General features: G+C 41.6%; 2 protein-coding genes across 3 annotated transcripts; one reads left to right on the forward strand and one right to left on the reverse strand.

The window, feature by feature from the left end:
* Positions 1-716: 716 nt before the first annotated feature.
* Positions 717-9897, forward strand: nup107 (nucleoporin 107). The gene is made up of 27 exons (XM_051392809.1): positions 717-822; positions 1722-1807; positions 2012-2107; positions 2293-2387; positions 2806-2941; positions 3030-3133; positions 3480-3595; positions 3679-3727; positions 4081-4152; positions 4266-4354; positions 4534-4609; positions 4702-4815; positions 5185-5275; positions 5413-5492; positions 5639-5698; positions 6351-6496; positions 6760-6808; positions 7020-7089; positions 7184-7299; positions 7444-7633; positions 7730-7836; positions 8064-8166; positions 8262-8419; positions 8721-8846; positions 9116-9229; positions 9401-9568; positions 9671-9897. Exons 1-27 carry the CDS (start codon positions 815-817, stop codon positions 9776-9778), a joined length of 2727 nt encoding a protein of 908 aa, XP_051248769.1. The 5' UTR covers positions 717-814; the 3' UTR covers positions 9779-9897.
* Positions 9898-11106: 1209 nt separating this feature from the next.
* LOC127359099 (CD276 antigen-like) lies at positions 11107-15983 on the reverse strand. Of its 2 annotated transcripts, none has more exons than XM_051392811.1 (4): positions 15952-15983; positions 12541-12885; positions 12294-12446; positions 11107-12188 (listed from the first exon to the last, which is right to left on the reverse strand). In XM_051392811.1, exons 2-4 carry the CDS (start codon positions 12851-12853, stop codon positions 12178-12180), a joined length of 477 nt encoding a protein of 158 aa, XP_051248771.1. In that variant the 5' UTR covers positions 12854-12885; positions 15952-15983; the 3' UTR covers positions 11107-12177. The 2 variants fall into 2 exon arrangements, with proteins under 2 accessions (XP_051248771.1, XP_051248770.1); XM_051392810.1 differs by lacking the exon at positions 15952-15983 and adding an exon at positions 15625-15842.
* Between the last annotated feature and the right edge of the window lie 2598 nt (positions 15984-18581).

Below are 18581 nucleotides of genomic sequence, written 5' to 3' on the forward strand. Positions count from 1 at the left end.
CACGCGCACACACACACACACACACACACACACACACACACACACACACACACACACACACCTACCTTAATGAGCAGCGTTGGAGAAACTGCAGAAAACACCTTTTGTTCTGAAGCATCTTTGCTTTGATCACCCTTGGATTTAAAGTATCTTTGCTTTGAAAATTATTATCTATATTATGTTCTATTTACAAATAAAGATGATTAATGTGTGTATTGTGTTACTGAGGAGAGAATGCCTGTTATAAAGTGTTACAGGCGCTCAAATTCAAAACTGTCCCAACCTTTCGCTTGTCAGAATCGAGACGAGGCAGTGCCAGTGAATCAACTAGTAGTGTAACTAATTAATATTACAATTCAGTAATAATATTACAGTTAACAGAAAATAAGTAGTTATCCAACTATACTTTTGTTGGCACCCCCTATTATTTTAAAATCCAACAATCCAACCACATCTTTGGATTCATTTTTGTAATAATGGAGGAAACCTTAAACGCTTCACTTTGATTTGAACAAATAAAACTGGATTTACTGTGGGCGGTAGCAGAAAAGTAATATAACTAATAGTGTAACTAATTACTGTTGGCAGTGGGTAATAAGTAATTAAACAAGATTACTTTGTTTAAAGAGTAAATAAGTAATGCAGTTTTTGAGTAACTAGCTCTTTAATGTCTGTGTGTCGCTGTGAACAACACCGACCTGTAGGGGGCAGCAGAGTGCGCAGAACCGGAACTCTGCCAGATATTCCAAACAAGAAGAAGAAGAAGCAGGAAAGCTGCTGAGCCTCGTGAAGCGGGAATCGACCGCCCAGCATCATGGACTGGTAAAACACTATTATTCATTTTAAAAACCTCAATCAGCTTCTGCATGTGTACATTTACAGTTATATACGGGAACCGTGAGCTCACTGTTTATCCCGCTAATCCGAGGAAGAGCTAACGATGCTAACGGTGCCGTTAATAATCAGCGCTGATGCTAAGCGGCTAACTTACCGGGTCGGTCTGTGTTGACGTTTTCAACCGGAGCTAAAGAGGATTTAAAGTCCTTTTAAAGCTGCTGAATAAACGCAATAAGAGCAGCTGTTTGTTGTTGTTTATGGTGTGTCTCAGTGGAGCTCTGTTTTAATGAGTACAGTGGGTGTTTCTACCAAACATCTGTATGTAATCTGTTATAAAACGTGTGTGTAGTGTAGCTGTAACTCTTATTTTCTATTTAAAATGACATCTAGTAGTTCTTTGTATGTGCATGTGTTGTTGTGTTGTATCTTGAGCTTGTGGGATCAATAAAGCCTGATCTTATTGTGTGTAAACAACGTTTAAAAGGTACTTAAAATACAGTTTAAGTGGTGAAACATTTGTCAGACTTTTTACTTCACATTGCAAACAAGTGGCTTTATTTTCTGTCCCAATATTAACAAATAAAACCAAAAAATATAACTGTTCTGAACAAACCTTAGTCTTAATTTCAAGTAGCTGTTTAATGGTTTAACATGAACTGATTATTCCATCAACAGTTGTGTTATTAGACTAATTGTTTGAGTCATTTGACAAGCAAGTAGTTTTTTTAAAAACTTAAGGATGTGCTCAGTAACTTGACTTGGCATTGTTTTTCATTATTCTCCAACATTTCCAACACAGAGACGTCTTTATGTGACGAGACTAAAGAAGAAGTATTTATTGTTATCCGCACACTAACACACATGGTGCTCGTGTTTTCCTCCAGGGGTCAGGGTGAGCTGCTGTCTCCGGTGGTTCGAGATGACGAGGTGACGATCGCCGCCCGCAGGAGGAGCAGGAAGAAGGTGGCCTGTATCCTCCAGCTCAAAGAGAGTGTGTGTGTGTGTGTGTGTGTGTGTGTGTGTGTGTGTGTGTGTGTGTGTGTGTGTTTCTTGTATTCCTAGATTAGATAGTGAAAGCACAAATAACGAGCGCCGCTCTCCTTCGTTACCAGTATTCGTTAATAATGTCAGATACTGTCGGTACTGTTGTTGTTTTCCTGACTGTCGGTCTCAGTCCCGTCACCCGGCAGTGGCAGCCCCCTCGTTTCCACGGTAACGCCAGCCCGCTCCCTGCTGAGGAACACTCCTGCTTCACTGTACAGACAGGCTGGTAGGACACACACACACACACACACACACACACACACACACACAGTATCTTTATTCAGATAGGGATCTTTCACAACAGCTGATATTAAGCCTGATTTTAAGCTGATTATTGATCATCACCATGTCTCTCTCTCTCTCTCTCTCTCTCTCTCTCTCTCTCTCTCTCTCTCTCTCTCTCTCTCTCAGTAACTCCCCGGGTTCCAGATGTTTCCTCCATATTGGCTCCCGGAGGTCGAACGCCTCGCTACACGCACACACCCAGAAACGCACTTAGCAGTATGGTGAGACACAAACATACACACACACACACACACACACACACACACACTCACACTCTTTGGACCTCATGCAAGAACAGTTTTGTTTTCTTATCTTGCGTGTTTCTGTAAGACAAAGGTTCAAAGTCGGATTCAGCATATATGCTATATAAAGCTGCCTGTTCCTGAGTTTCGTTCACAGAAATGACACCCAAGAGTATAAAGAAGGATTTCTCACCGTGGTGGTGGGACAGTTAACCCCAAAATCAAAAATAGAGCCGATAAGAGAATAGATAATCCACAGACCTTGTTGTTTTCTCTCTACCGAACTACGCTACGTTGCTGTTGAGTGCCATCTGGTTCTGCTAGATGGATAAATAGCGCTACAGGTAAGAGGAGGAATATGGATTATTGTGGTGAACTGTCTCTTTCTTTTGTCTAGAATTTGGATGACAGTGATTGGACCAACAGCATGTACACCTCCCCCGTTTCGGGAATGGAGAACACCAGCTTCTTCACAGACGATATCACCAACCTCAGCTCCGCACTACTAAAGGAGGACGACCCAGGCGAGGCCGGTGAGTGAAACAAACGCACCCGAGCTGCCTCTGTTACTGTTAGTTTCCAGTTCTTCTGTTAACGCCGTCGGTTTTTCATCCTTTTCAGCGGCTGCCAGTCTTTTCCCAGAGTTCCTCGGCTCCTTTCTGAAACACTCGTCTTCTGCTGTGTTTGAGCTGCTCGAGGAGTATCAGGCACTCTGCCAGGACAAGGTAGGATCTGTGTGTGTTGTGTTTTTCCATTTAGTCCAGTGTGTTTGAGCTGCACTTTGCTTTGTTTTACAGCCATTATGTGCCGTACTATGTCTTAGCTGGGAGCACTAACTTCCTGGAGTTATTTTGTACTTATTACTTACTTATGTTTAGTTTTTGTATGAATTAAACAAACGATATTTAACATGTTAATTAGAGAGCTTTAAAGGTGCTGGTAGGGAAATGTTGAATCATATCACAATCATATTTATCAAAATATGATATAAAATATGACTTTTTTTACCATGTCGCGCAGCCCTCCTTGCTCAGTTTGATTACTGACCTTCTCTCCATCACCGTCTTTAAGGTGGACGTGCTGCAGTCTGTGGTCCTCAGAGCGGGTCAGAACAGTAAAACGGCAGGAGTCCGCTGGCTGCTGCTGCAGGAGAACTGCACCTGGAGACTCATCACCTCACTGTACAGGTACCTGTCTGACTGAAGGACCACCTGTCTGCCTGACTGGTTGTTATAAGCATCTCTGATTGATCACCTGTCTGTTTCTGCAGGGATCGGGTCCAGTTGGCGATGGAAGATGATATCATGACAGACATGGTTGTGAGTGACAGTTTATGAGACCGCAGGCTGCTGACATTCACACACACAGACACACACACACTTCACCCTGTAGAGGTTGAACAGAAGCGATGGGTTAATGTTATTTATTTCCCAAAGCACGTGTTATAAATCCTTTTGTTTGTATGTTTTGTTATCCGATTTAGTACAGTAGGTGCATACTGACTTCTAAAACCAAATGTCCTTCTGTGACCATCACCTGAAGCCATTCTAATGCACACACACACACACACACACACACACACACACTTAACATGCTTTCAGCCCTGCTCCTGCACACACCGGCCAGACGAATTAACACGGTGGCTGTAAAGTGTATTCGTGTCTCTGTGTAGGTTCCCAGTGAGAGCGAGAAGGTTGTGGTGGAGCAGCTCTTTCAGCGGGATGCTATCATACGTCAGAGTCAGGTAACAATCTCAGATTGTTGATGTTTACTAATGGTTGTTCAGAGAGCTACAGTTTAACAGTGTGTTAGTAGCAGTCATTGCTCGTCGTTGACTGCCTGCTCACTCTGTTCTAGCTGGTCGTTGATTGGCTGGAGAGCATCGCCAAAGATCAGATTGGAGATTTTTCTGATAATATAGAATACTACGCCAAAAACGTCTGCTGGTGAGTTCCCATCTCTTTCTTTTGTTTAAATATTAAGTCTACTGTAGTGTGCATTAAGAAAGTCAGTGTGTCCCTGCTTAAGTAAAATGTGTGTGTGTGTCTCTCTCTCTCTCTCTCTCTCTCTCTCTCTCTCTCTCTCTCTCTCTCTCTCTCTCTCTCTCTCTCTCTCTCTCTCTCAGGGAGAACACCCTCCATGCGCTGAAGCTGAGGAGAAAGAGCGGCGCTGCCTTCACTGTTCCTCTAGTCACTGAGCTGGTGAGTCCTGTTACCATGGCAACAAACACATCCTCATCCCCAGTGTTTTCTGAATACGTAGATAATATGTGTGTGTGTGTGTATGTGTTCAGGACCCAGATGCCCCCCTCCGGCAGCAGCGCCCCCTCGCTGACCTGGACAGAGAGGATGACGTCCGACTGCTGAAGAACCTGTTCACCCTGATCAGAGCCGGGATGACCGAGGAGGTAGAGAGACAGTGAGACAGACAGACAGGGAGAGAGAGAGAGAGAGAGAGAGAGAGAGAGACAGATGTGGGTTCATACTGTATTTAAAGGGCCAGTATACCCAAATTACAGAAAGAGCAGTTGGTTAGCTTGTAATCAGCAGGTTAGGATACATTCAGTAAAAACTGAAACAGTCTGATGTTCATTTGTTAGGAAGCAGAGTCAGTTAGACAAATCTATTGGTTGCATCACCTACATACACGAGCAGCATTCAGGCTACATGACAGTTGTTTTCCTTAGTGATGATGAGAATTTGCCTGAATGGTTCATTGTGTGGTGATGACACATTTGTGTGTGTGTGTGTGTGTGTGTGTGTGTGTGCGCGCGCAGGCTCAGAGGCTGTGTAAGCGCTGTGGTCAGGCCTGGAGAGCAGCGACTCTGGAAGGCTGGAAACTCTACCATGATCCCAACATGACGTCAGGTAATGTCTGACCCCAGCTCCGCCAACGGTTGATCATCCCGCTCACCACCTTCACACTGCAGCTCTGCCTCCCCTGCACACTCTGTCTATCTCCTCTGTCCTTCTCTAAATGACGATCTTCCTCTTCCTCTCTGCAGGCAGCATAGAGCTGCAACCTGTCGAAGGAAACCCTCAGAGAGGAATCTGGAAGGCCTGCTGCTGGAGGATGGCTGAAGAGGTACAGCAATCCTCTGGCCTTACATTCAGTAAAGCTAATACAATGTGTACAGTGAGCAAATAAAACACTGATTTGGGCTCCAGTCTGTGGTAACCACTAGGTAATATCCAGGGTCTGTAAAAGCTGTGTGTGTTTGTCTGTTTCAGGAGCAGTTAAACAGATACGAGAGAGCGATCTACGCCAGCCTGAGTGGAAACCTCAAACCGGTAATATGAGTTTATATTGCTGTGTCTTTCTGTGTGTGTGTGTATTTGTTACTGTGTGTTACTGGTGATTATTTGTTTGATGCATCTATTACTTACATACATTTTGTCATCAGAGTGTGTACGGGTAGGGTTTGTGACTATACACTGGGGGGAACACGTCCTCCAAGCAAACTCATGGTTTCCGCAGCGAGCCTCTATAGTCGGAAACCCAGAGATATTTAGTTTAAAGTGATACAAAACAGAGAAAAGCAGCTAATTCTAACATTGGAGAAGCTGGAACCAGGAAATAATTAGAGTTTTTGATTGCAAAGTAACTTAAACCATTACCAAAAATCTCCAAACGTGATCGAACTACAAGTGAATCCTGTTCTGGGCCACAAATAATTAGCATTTAGCTCAAGGTGTAGAGCCTCAAACAGGTGTTTCATAACATGCACACTCCAGTTTTGAGTCAGAACAATTTTCACATCACAAAAGCTACCTTCATCTGTCAGGGAATTAAACAGTGATTAACACAAACATATCTGCTTTCAGTGTCAGTCCAAATGTGTTCAGTATGACTCGTTGATTAGTATGTAGAGATCTGCCTAATAGCTGGTATAATACATTAACTGTGTGTGTGTGTGTGTGTGTGTGTGTGTGTGTGTGTCAGCTCCTGGCAGTGTGTGAATCATGGGAGGACTGCGTGTGGGCGCACTTCAGAGTGATGGTCGACTCGCTGGTTGAAAAGGATCTGATGTCGTCGGGTATGGCCCACCAGGAAGTGGAGACGCTGCCACGAGAATACCTGGAGGCCAAGTACGACACACACACACACTCACACTCACACACACACACACACACACACACACACACACACACACAAACACACACACACACACAGAAACACACTGTACTGACTGGACAGCCTCTCCTTAAGTAAAATGATCCCCTTACCATCTCTTTCTTTCTTTCTTTCTTTCTTTAATTCTTTCTTTAATTCTCTCTCTCTCTCTCTCTCTCTCTCTCTCTCTCTCTCTCTCTCTCTCTCTCTCTCCCTCTCTCTCTCCCTCCCTCCTCAGTTGGACCATGGAAAAGGTGTTTGAGGAACTTCAAGCCTCAGAGACAAAGGTGAAAGTTCGCACACTAACTGAACGTGATTGGTGAAAGTCACATGACAGAACTCATCATAAAATCAGCTTCTGTCTTTCTTTCTCTGTGTGTGTGTGTGTGTGTGTGTGTGTGTGTGTGTGTGTGTGTGTGTGTGTGTGTGTGTGTGTGTGTGTGTGTGTGTGTGTGTGTGTGTGTGTGTGTGTGTGTGTGTGTGTGTGTGTGTGTGTAGAGAGTGCTGGAGGAGACAAGAGAACACTACCACGTCATCCAGAAGTTTGTCATCCTGGGAGACCTGGACGGTACTTGTCCTCTGGCACACACACACCTAACCTTAAGATTAACTTATGCCGCCATCCTCCTAAACCCTAACCTGTCTCTTTCTGCCTCTCTCAGGTCTGTTGGAGGAGTTCTCTGATTGGCTGACAGCCTCTAAGCCCCTCCCCTCCCACCTGCTGCGTTTCATGACTCACCTTGTGCTGTTTTTCCGCTCTCTGGGTTTGGCGCTGAAGGTAAAGTAGACGAATTAGTCAAACGTGCAACATCAGGATAAAGACGTGTCATCTAGTCTAAAATTATCGGTTATTAGGTATTTAACTATCAATATTTTACTTGAGATCAATTTCATAATTCGACGTTTGCTGACCTGTTTAAAGGAGGAGGTGTGTGTGGATGTGCTGAAGGCGTACGTCTCCCTTCTGATTCGGGATCAGCAGACTGAGCTCGTGGCGAGCTACGTCAGCCAGCTCCCAGCCGAGCTCGCCACCGCTCAGTACGCCGCCTTCCTGGAGACCGTAAACCAGCCGGAGCTGCGCCCTCGCTGCCTGCAGCTCGCCACTGACGCCGGTGAGACAGAAGATAGTGAAACATACACAGTGAAGGCCTGTAAGACAACAAGCATTATTATTAATGAGAGAATACTGTTTGGTTTTGTTTGTGTAGGTCTGGATGTTGCTGCCATAACCAAGCTGGTGGTGGAGACTGTTAGGGAGAGGGACGAAACTGAGTTTACACACCACAGCCAGACGCTGGAGACGGCGACTACGAAGGTACAGTAAAAACCAGACATTGTAGACGAAACAAATGTGGTGACAACCTTTTTCTCCTCCACGAAAAGAAGACTAAAACTAAATAAAAACTCATCTTGGAAAACAAAAACTTGAATTTTGACCTACTTTAGAACAAGAACAATACCTGTAGCCCCCAGCAATATACTTTGTCAGTCTGTTGTATTAGTAGAACTGTGTGGACTTACTGTGATACTGTGCTCTGATAGGAGGACCTAAGGAAGATCGACGTTATTGATTGGCTGCTGTTTGACCCCGCACATCGAGCTGAGTCCCTAAAGCAGTCCAACGCCATCATGAGGAAGTTTCTGGGTACTTTATTTTGTTATTTATTTATTTATTCATCCGCCACAACATATTGTCATACTGACTGACTGTCTGTCTGTCTGTCTGTCTGTCTCCTACAGCCCTGCAGAAACACGACGCAGCCAAGGCGGTGTTCTCTAAAGTTCCAGAGGATTCAATGAGGGAGATTTACTGCCAGTGGACGGGGGTCGGTCAGACCACGGCACCTGCTGAGGATGAGAACGCCATCAGAGAACACCTGTGTATCAGAGCCTACCTGGTCCGTCACCTGTCTCTGTGTTAATGCTTTTTTTCCAATACTGGAGTTTGATAGACCCCCTAACCTAAACTCTAAACAACCTGTATTACTTCAGTGTTGCCCGAATCTCATTCCTGTATTTACTAGCACTGGACAGTTATAAAATTGGACCAGAAGATGGTGCTAGATTTATTCCATCCAGTGGAGAGTGAGCTAATAGAGTACTACTACTCTGTAGCTGCAGCATTACTTCAGTCTGTTGTGTAGGGATCAATAAGGGTTATTGATTGACCCTGAATGTGTCTTGTTAATGTTCTCACAGGAAGCCCACGAGGCCTTCACTGACTGGTTCAGCCACAGTAGCTCCGCCCCCCAGAAACCAGCACCCGCCCCAGAGGCCAAGTTCACAGAGAGAGTAGCCAATGAGATGAGAGAGAAGGAGTATGAGGTACACACACACACACACACACACACACACACACACACACACACACACACACACACACAGTTCATATCCATATATCTATCATTTATAAAATATCAATACAGCTTGTATATAATAATGTGGAATATTATATTATTCAGAGTCTCTGTACAGTTACTGGTGGATGTGTAAAAAATACTTGTTCATGTAAATATATTAGCTTTTGATTTATATCAATGTGTGTGTGTGTGTGTGTGTGTGTGTGTGTGTGTGTGTGTGTGTGTGTGTCTCAGTCCTCCCTGGCTGCCTGGTCGGCACGTCTGGACGTTTTAACTGAAGATGTGAAAGAGAGAATCTACAACGTGCTGCTGTTCGTAGATGGAGGATGGATGATCGACAACAGACAGGTAACGTATAGAGACGTTTAGGGCGTTTCCACCTCAGGAACTTTTTCTTTTTAAAGACTTAAAGAACCAAACTTTAAATAAACTTCCCTGCTACAAGTGGGTAGTACTTTCTTAAGGTTCAGGAACTGTATTTGATTGGTTGATAAATGGATTGTTTGGTTGTGTTTTCAGGATTCAGAGCAGGATTCAGAGCGCAGCCACCAGATGGCGGCGTTGCGCTCTCTGTGTCTGCCTCGCCTCAGCTTCTTGCTGCTCAGCGTGTTGCAGAACTCCTCCAGACACCAAGAGGCACTGCGACTGGCTGACATCATCTCGTCTGACCAGCACCGCCTCTACCAGGTAACAAGACGAGCAGTTTGATGAATATGAGCTCAGTTCTTTAAGGTTGTTTCCTGTTTTTTTTTTTTATGGTGTGTTTGTTTCTCTGTCCACTATTTTCAGGTCTTCTCTAAAGAAGAGCTGAGGAGGTTTCTTCAGAAGTTGAGGGAGTCATCGCTCGCTCTGTTGGACCGAGGAGTCGACCCGCTGGGCTACGAGTTACAGCCTTGAGCGCAAGAAGAAAACACACACACACACAGACACACACACAGAGTAGTGTTTAAATCACTGTTGTCTTTTTTTTGATTGTGTTAATCTTTTTTGCAAAATAAAAGCCTGTGTTTCCTGTAGCGCTTGAGTGTAAACTTTATTTGAAGCTGTTTCTAATTATACTGATACTGCATGATCAGATTTGTTTTAGTTTTAAAATGCTAACAAACCCCATCACGAATAGATAAATGCATAAATATACCAAAAAGGTCTATTGGGAACTGAAATTCCACCTCATGTCCACCTGATCCTCTGTGCTACGAGCTGAAGATTCATGTAACAGCAGCATTAACACAGGCTTAAACAGATAAATAACAGTTTTAACTTAAAAAAGGAATAATACATTAAAGAAATTAGAGAATCGACATAATAAAAACCTATATTCTATTTACCTTAGACATTCTAATACCTTAGACCAGGTGTATTCAACTAAAATTCAAAGAGGTCCAGTTAGAGAACATTTCCTCAAGCGATTTCTTTGTAATGTAATCGGAGCTTTTAATCCTTTTATTAATAATAATGTCTATTGGCTTATAAAACTTACTGTTAATAACTTTATTTTCCTGCAGTCACTGAACTCAACCTGCCAATATCTGAGACAGGTTTTCTTTTGGTTCAGTAAAGATGAGAAATATTATTAAACTGATTTGACAGAACTACTGAAGAACTTTTAAAATAAATACAAACACTTTAGACAACAGTTCTACCCTGAACACAACTACAGGCCAATATTCAGTCACAGTGAAAGAGCCACACAGGAGAGCGTCACTGCTTGCAGCTTTAATTGATATTTTATTCCATAGGTTATATGTTATTAAATATTCATACTGGTTCAAACAAACCACAACCACAGCTCCCAGTACAGGTACAGAGGGAGGTACAGGTAGGTAACAATGTTTTAGTTTTAACAATACCTTAAATACAATTAATAAGGGAATATAAATACAAGTATTAGAATCATTCAAACAAACAGGAGCTGCTGTTACATTCATGTAATGATGTTAATCTGTCCTCTAACTCTCTGCAGTGTTTTACTGTTTGTGGGAACTGTCACTGGTAAGTTTATCATATTATTCATTAAGTTTTTACTGTTTTGGGTTTGATGCTAAACTTATATTCTAGTATGAAATGTGTGTTTGAGGAGATCAGCGATGCTTTTTATATAAACTCATATTGTACTGGGTAGTGAAACGTGTAGATTTCAAAGTATTTAACATTTCATATAAAATGTGTTAAATATTGAATTATATTGGCACAGCAACAACAGAAAGCACAGAACAGACTTTATATTCATTTAAAGATATATTTAATATAGATTTATTGATATAAAGCTTTAGGGAAAGTTTCATAATGCTGACATTGTACAAAAGATCACACATAAACAACAATATGACAACATAAACATAAACATTTACAGACCGTAAACAGGTTTAAAAGTTTAATTTTACTTTATTAAATTAATTTAGCTTGTAGTTGGGAGGCTAACAGGTTGATCAATAATCAATAAACAGCCGAAGACATTATTACAGTAATCTGAACTGGTTGAGATGAGTCATAAAAACCTTATCAATAAAGTTAAAACTGTTTAGCTCAGTGGTTTTTAAACTTAAATAAATTAAATGAAATCAACCCTAATTTGATCAGACGCAGTCTCAGAGATACTTTCTTTCACCGTCTGTCACCTCCAGTCAATTAAATAACAGTGACATATAAATATAGATATATTCAAATAATTTATTCTGGGACCTGAGAAATGTTTACAATGTGCATATTGAAGGAGACCCAAACAACTTGTGCACGATAATTGATCATTATAATCTATTAATCACTTGTGATTGTTGAGTTTGCTCCCAGTTGCTTCCAGTCGGGCTCATATTGTGAGAACAGGAGTAAAGAAAGAGCGTTTTAAATACAAGAGCGCTGGAATAAGTTGGTAACAGAGAGACAGAAGCATTAAGACTAATATCAGAGTGAATTAAACACTGGCAGAGATTGAAACATGTGACTAAATGTTCCCTCCACACTCCTCCCTTTATTTCATCCTTTCTCATTTGGATCGGTCTCATTTTAAACATCGTTTCTGTTTACTTTTGATAGAAGTGCCTCTGAACAATAAGAGCTGGAATTAGGGGAAGATTTGAGCTGATGCTGTTTTCTCAACACGGCACTTCTGGACCAAATTAACTCAGAGTTTAAGATCAGCAACGACTTTACTCGCCAATATCAACCACCGACTCTCTCTGAACGTTTCCTGCAGCATTGTGTTGGTCTGTTGTTGTTGTTGTTGTTGTTGTTGTTGTTGTTGTTTGGGGCATCAGGTTGTTCATTTCGGTGCTTGTTGTCTCTGCTTTTTGTGTCTTCTAACCAATCTCTGTGGGAACATGGAAACCAGTTTGTGACACTAACTTTACATTAAAACTTATTACACTTATTTAATAATGGTAATAAAATGCTGTAGAGTACGTTTGTAACTTACGGATCTTCCCACGTTTCACCAGGAAAACAATCAGACCAACAACAACAGCAGCAACAACAACAAGACCAGCAGCAACGGCAGCAACGGGAACTTTCCTGTGAGGTTCCCTGTCTTCCTCTGGAGGTCCAGTTGTGCTCTGCTGGTTTTCTTTTTCTGTTTCAATGAGATGGACAAACCCTTGAGGCAAAGTTCTTCATTATCTGCAGTTTCATTTAATAAATGTGGAATTAAAGTATTAAACTCTTACCGACAGCGAGGTCGATGGTGCAACCAACCTTCAGTTTTGGGATGTAGCATTCGTACGACCCGCTGTCAGACGGTTGTACTGAGGAGATCAGCAGGTCCGCGTTTCCTCTGCTCAGCTCTTTGTGGTTGAGAGTCGTCCTGTCTCTGTATCGATCCATCTGTGCTCTAGGATCGTCCTTTTTACTTCGATATACGTGGACTGGAGGTCGCTTGTAGAGGTCGACTCTGCTCCAATCCACTGTGGAAGCAGACAAGTTGAACTCGGGCTCCAAAAAACAACGTAGAATGACGTCATCGCCTTGTTTTGCCTCCATTGTTGGATTCGGACAAACTGCCTGATGCTCTCCTGCAGAAACAGACATTTACATTCACACAGCTTGAACACCTCTGAAGGACAGACATCAATAATTCCTACAATGTTAATGTGCTGCACGTCGGCCCTCTTCCTCCCAATATGACTGACTGACTTGTGCAGGAGGCTCTGAACTTTCCTGTGGAAACATTAAACTGTTGAAAGTCTCTGAGGGACAGACGTCTTTACAGCATTTCAAATGTTTGTCGTTGTTTAGTCCAGTTGTTTGAATTCAGGTACATCCTGATTGTAACTCTGTACAACGGTTTATCAGTGTAATAAATATTATACTACAGAATGGATCCTTTCCATCACAGATTGAAATATAGTTACACAACTCTCCACACACATTTATAAATAGTTGTGCTACAATAACATATTATATATCATATATTATATATACAATATAAAAGAGGAAAAAACATTGCTGAGAGTCTGTACGGCTCACATTTCTTAATAGTTTGTCCTATTTGTTTCTTGTCAGCAGCCAAAATACACACCTGCCTACACGTTGGTTACTAATATGTAGGCGTATCAGTGCAAATATGTGTAGTGTCATGTGATCAAAACAGTACCGGCAGAGCCCGTCTACATGGTCTACATGCTCAGTATACTCGATTAGATAGTATCTAAAATTAGATAGTATCTAGATTATTCTTGATCATCTGAATGAGTACTGTTGGAATGTTTTGTATAACCTTGACATAATCTTTAACAGAACAATCTAAGTTATAAGTATTATTAAATTCGTCTAGTTTCAGTGTATTGCCATTTCTATCCATCAGATGCATGATTGACAAGATTTGATTCCTCATCCAGTTTTCCATAAATATAGATTTTCTTCTGCTTAGGATAAATCTGTTGTTCCACAGTGGGACGTTGTGGGGAGTGAAATTATGTGTATAAATCATTTTCCAGTGTGAAAGCACTTGTTGGTGGAAGGAGAGAGTTTAACAGGCAGTTTAGATATCACAAAATCACATTTTAGCAAGAACTCGATGCCACCCAATTTCTTAAACACAAGTGAAGATAAAGAGAACCAAATGTCTTGACTATTCTTAAGAAAAGATTGTAGCCATTTAACCTTTACTACTCCATTCATAATTTCAAATCTATAGCTTTTATCCCACCTGCTTCATAGCCTTTAAGCAAATTTCCTTTCCTGATGCTTTGCTTATTTCTCCAAATAAAGTTAAAATTGAATTTATTAATATCCTTTACAACTTTGGGAGATACAACTAAAGAGTATGCAGGGTAGTTCAACCGAGATATAGTTTCTGTTTTAGTTAACAGTGTTCTACCAAACAGGGTCCTGTCTCTCTGCAACCACAGGTTCAGTGTTTTCTTACATTTATCAACAGTATCTTGAATGTTCTTTTTCTCTCTGGTATCAGGGCATCTGGTTATCCTCATTTTCAGTTATCTGTTACAGATCAGTGGGGTGCGACCTGCGGAAACTTTAAAAAACATAATTTTTTAAGGCCAAAGACTTGTTCTTTATTTCAAGAACAATGGATCAGCTAAGCGGAGTTACGACTTCCCATTATGGTTAATCAATCTAATATGGAAGAAATTTTTTAAAGTATGATGGTCGAAATCAGTAATGTTCGTGGCTACCTTTATGAGCCGACTATATAGCGAGCAGCCGCTGAGGCTGCTGCAGCCGAGGCAGAGGACCAGCCTGTCGCGGACGAGGAGCCCGGACTGGCTCTCGCTGGGGCGGACTGCTGGTGCCTGTGCTCTCGCTGTGCGCCTACGGACACACGGACGTCTGACTGTAAAGTGAGTGTTTCAGGAGGAACTATAACTGTCATTGTTAACATATTTATTTTTGTTGTTGTTGATATATTTCTGTAAATAAATGGTTTACATTCACGTTGTTGTAGTCCTTGACTCTTTGTGAGCGGCTTGCGGAGCTGTGCATTGTGGGAGTTGTTGTCTTTCATACAAATGCGCCCTAAAGTCACTTTCTTTCTTTTCTCGGTCAAATAGGCACCAAATTCAAAATATGCGTTACATTTCGACTACATATATAACCCACTTTCAATAAATATTAATGTTTCCACGGGTGAAATGCTCCTATATTATGATATAAATGCATTACTAAGTCTGTCAATGTTAACATCCACATGAATATTAAAATCACCTACAATAATTACTTTATCTGATTTAAGGCCTAACTTGATAAAAACTCTGAGAATTCAGATATAAAATCAGAGTACGGTCCAGGAGCGCGGTACACTATAACAAATAGAACTGGCTGCAGTGTTTTCCAGTTTGGGTGAGAAAGACTAAGAACAAGGCTTTCAAATGAATTAGAATTTAGTCTAGGATCAAGTAAAAGGCTTGAATCATATATGGCTGCTACAAAGAGATAGACACACACTTGTGTGAGATGTCTGTGTTCTTCAAACTGCAAACAGTTTCATGTTCATCATCATCAGTCACTACTATTAGTGTAGTTAGATAGATAGATATACTTTATTGATCCCAAGCTGGGAAATTGCATATAGTTGTTGCTACTGTTGTTTCTGTGCCAATATAATTCAATATTTAACTTATTTTATATGAAGCGTTAAATACATTGAAATCTACACATTTCACTACCCAGTACAATTTGAGTTTATATAAAAAGCGTCACTGATCTCCTCAAACACACATTTCATACTAGAATAGAAGTTTAGCATCAAACCAAAAACAGTAAAAACTTAATGAATAATATGATAAACTTACCGGTGACAGTTCCCACAAACAGTAAAACACTGCAGAGAGTTAGAGGAGAAATTCCCATCATTAAATGAATGTAACAGCAGCTCCTGGTAGCAACACAGTGACGGGTTTCTCATCAACCGCACACCTGCCAAGCAGTGTTAACTTCCAGTGTGGTGGGCGGTGTTTAGTTGCTTCAAACATGACGGTTGTAGGAAAAACTTATCTATATTGTGACTAAACTGTAAACTGAAATATGTTTCTGCAGTCATTTGAAGCGAGAAATAGACAATGTAGTAACAAAATCTGGATCCATATTTGATCAGCGTTGTCTGGTTTTGACAGTTTTACCTGAGTTTCGTCAGCATTGCTCCACGTGACTCTCTCTCTCTCTCTCTCTCTCTCTCTCTCTCTTCTCTCTCTCTTCTCAATCCTGTCCTGGATTGTGAACACCTCTGAGCTGTTAAAAAGGCCCAGCAGAGACTACTTCCTGAGAATTGAGGAACTAACATCACACAAAGACTGCTTGTCCCCTTTTACGTGCCTCCATACTGCATAATGCGTATGGTACACCAGCTGCACAGCGGCTCAGAGGAATGTGCTCCAGAGGCTCATCAACACCGCTCTAAAGATTGTCGGCTGTCCTCTCCCCACACTGGAAGAACTACACAGTTCCCGTTGCCTCAAAAAAGCCCAGAACATCATAAAGGACACTCACCCTCCTGGTCACTCTCTGTTGGAACTGTTGCCTTCAGGCAGGAGGTACAGATCAATTAAAGCAAGGACAAATAGACTCAAACACAGTTGTTATCCAACTGACTCAGATATTAAATGGATCAATGCAAGGACAGCATGCCTGCAGATGAATGTTCATACTTTATGCAATGACTGGGTGTGTGTGTATGCTGCTAATGATGTTATATGTTTCTACTTACTTTTTTAGGTAACACTAGCACTTCAATTAATTATTTATTAATTTATATTTCTATGAATGATGCACTGACTGGAGAGCACTTTAAATACCGTTGTACCTGTGACAATGACAATAAAGATCTGTTCCATTCTATGTGATGGAAAATTCCCTTTACTGCTTTACGGACAGAAAGTCTTGTTAGTAGGCTAATGCTATTGAGTAGCTATTTATGTTGGGCCCTTTGTTGATCTATATTGAGCCAGAACAATATCTCACAGAACCAGTTTGGATTACTATCTGGTGCTAATATGGTGTTAAAATGCACTGGAATACAGGAAATGGCATCTACTTGAAAGAAGTAGGGATTTATTTCCTTCATACATCCATGTCGCTGTGTGTTCTTCACAGTTCTCGTGGATGCTGATCCTAACAGCAAACTAACCTGAGTAGTCAGTGTAGTTAGTCTGTTTTAAGGCTATATAATGTGCCATTTGTATAACATATAAAACGTGTCTAAAGTGCCCTCTACAGTGGCGCCCTTTTCTTTTCTTTCCACCCCTGCCCTTCAAAAAGTCTGTGCCCACCACTGGCGGTATGTGCTCACCTACAGGTCCTATTTAATTCAATCAGAGCGTCAGGTAGGGTTGGTGTTCTTTTAATTACAATAAATTCTGATGAATATCTTTATATGTTATGTCTTGTGATGAATGTATGTATTGTGTGTCTGTTTTCCATACAAGGCGGCTGGAATAACAATCCATCTGCACGCCAGTTCCAGGCCATCTTCCGCCGTCTGATGGTTCGGTGTGGTGTCTCACCTAGATGACACTGTGTCCCTGTCAGCTGTAGAGATGTCCTCTGCTGAAACTGCTGAAGAGCACCCATCTCCATTCACCAACATTTCGGCCTTCGTGTGTGTGCCCACAGTTATCTTCCCACTCGGTTTGGTGGTCTGGTGGAAAAGGCCCTCGTCTATATAGCAGGATTTGTAGTCTGGCAGTTTCTGTGAAAGCTGTCCTGTGATGTGTGCCGTGTGAGCTTGGTCAGAGATGCTGTACCATCATCATTTGACGAGAGCTACCACCTTCTAGCCCTGAAAAACAACGGTGGCCTGGTGATCCATCACAAGGCACAGTGAAGGTTTGATTTTATGTTTATTTTTTTGTGTTTTTTTAATCTCTTAATCTTTGTATATTAAAATTGCTTTGTTCTTTGTTCTTATTTTCGCTGTTCTGTAAAGTGTCTTTGAGCACTGTGTAAAGCGCTATATAAATATAATGTATTATTAGTATTATTATTATTATTATTATTATAAGGTGCTGAGAGCTGCAGAGAGGGTGATTTGCCAAGCTTCATCAAAGCAAGCTCCAAAGGTGTCGACACACATCGTCCGGGAGGAGACTGGAACAGAGGGGGAACACATTGAGGAGACAGTTTGGCATCCACAACCATCATTCCAACTTGTTGTCACTGGTTGTGTCTGTATTTCTTAAGATAAGGCTGCACCACATTTCCAAACTCACCTCTCTTGACCTGCAGAAAGGGAGCAAGAAGAAAGAAGCTCTGCAAAACAGTCCCCTTTCAGGGGTTTTAGCTCATGTAAAACTCTCATGAGCAACTTTGTCATCCAGGTTTTGTTCTCACTCATGGTTGTCACTCTTTTGTATTCTGTTGTGAAACTTTTTTTTAACCAGCACAGCTTTTCCAGTCTTTACAGTATTTGTTTAGCGGATCAAGAAGAAGCTTACAGACCAATCGCCAATCAAATCTGTTTAAACAGCGGGACTCAGAGAATACAGCTTCTGGAATGGGCAGATTCATTCATATTCATTCTTCCCACTGGGGGCACATAACCAGTGTGTCTCATATGTTCAGAGACCGTGGCGCTGATTAAAAGTGCCAATGTGAAACGCCACTATGAGACAAAACACAAAGTTTTCATCAAACATACCATCTCAAGTCTGAAGTAAGGTCACAGAAAATAAGCAGTCTCAGATCCCAATATGATCAATCAACCAGTATCCTGACCCATTCATTCACTGCCCAACAAGGGAGAGAGGTTAGAGCT

This window comes from Dicentrarchus labrax, unplaced genomic scaffold (genome assembly GCF_905237075.1).
Source record: "Dicentrarchus labrax unplaced genomic scaffold, dlabrax2021, whole genome shotgun sequence".
Taxonomy (NCBI): Eukaryota; Metazoa; Chordata; class Actinopteri; family Moronidae; genus Dicentrarchus; species Dicentrarchus labrax.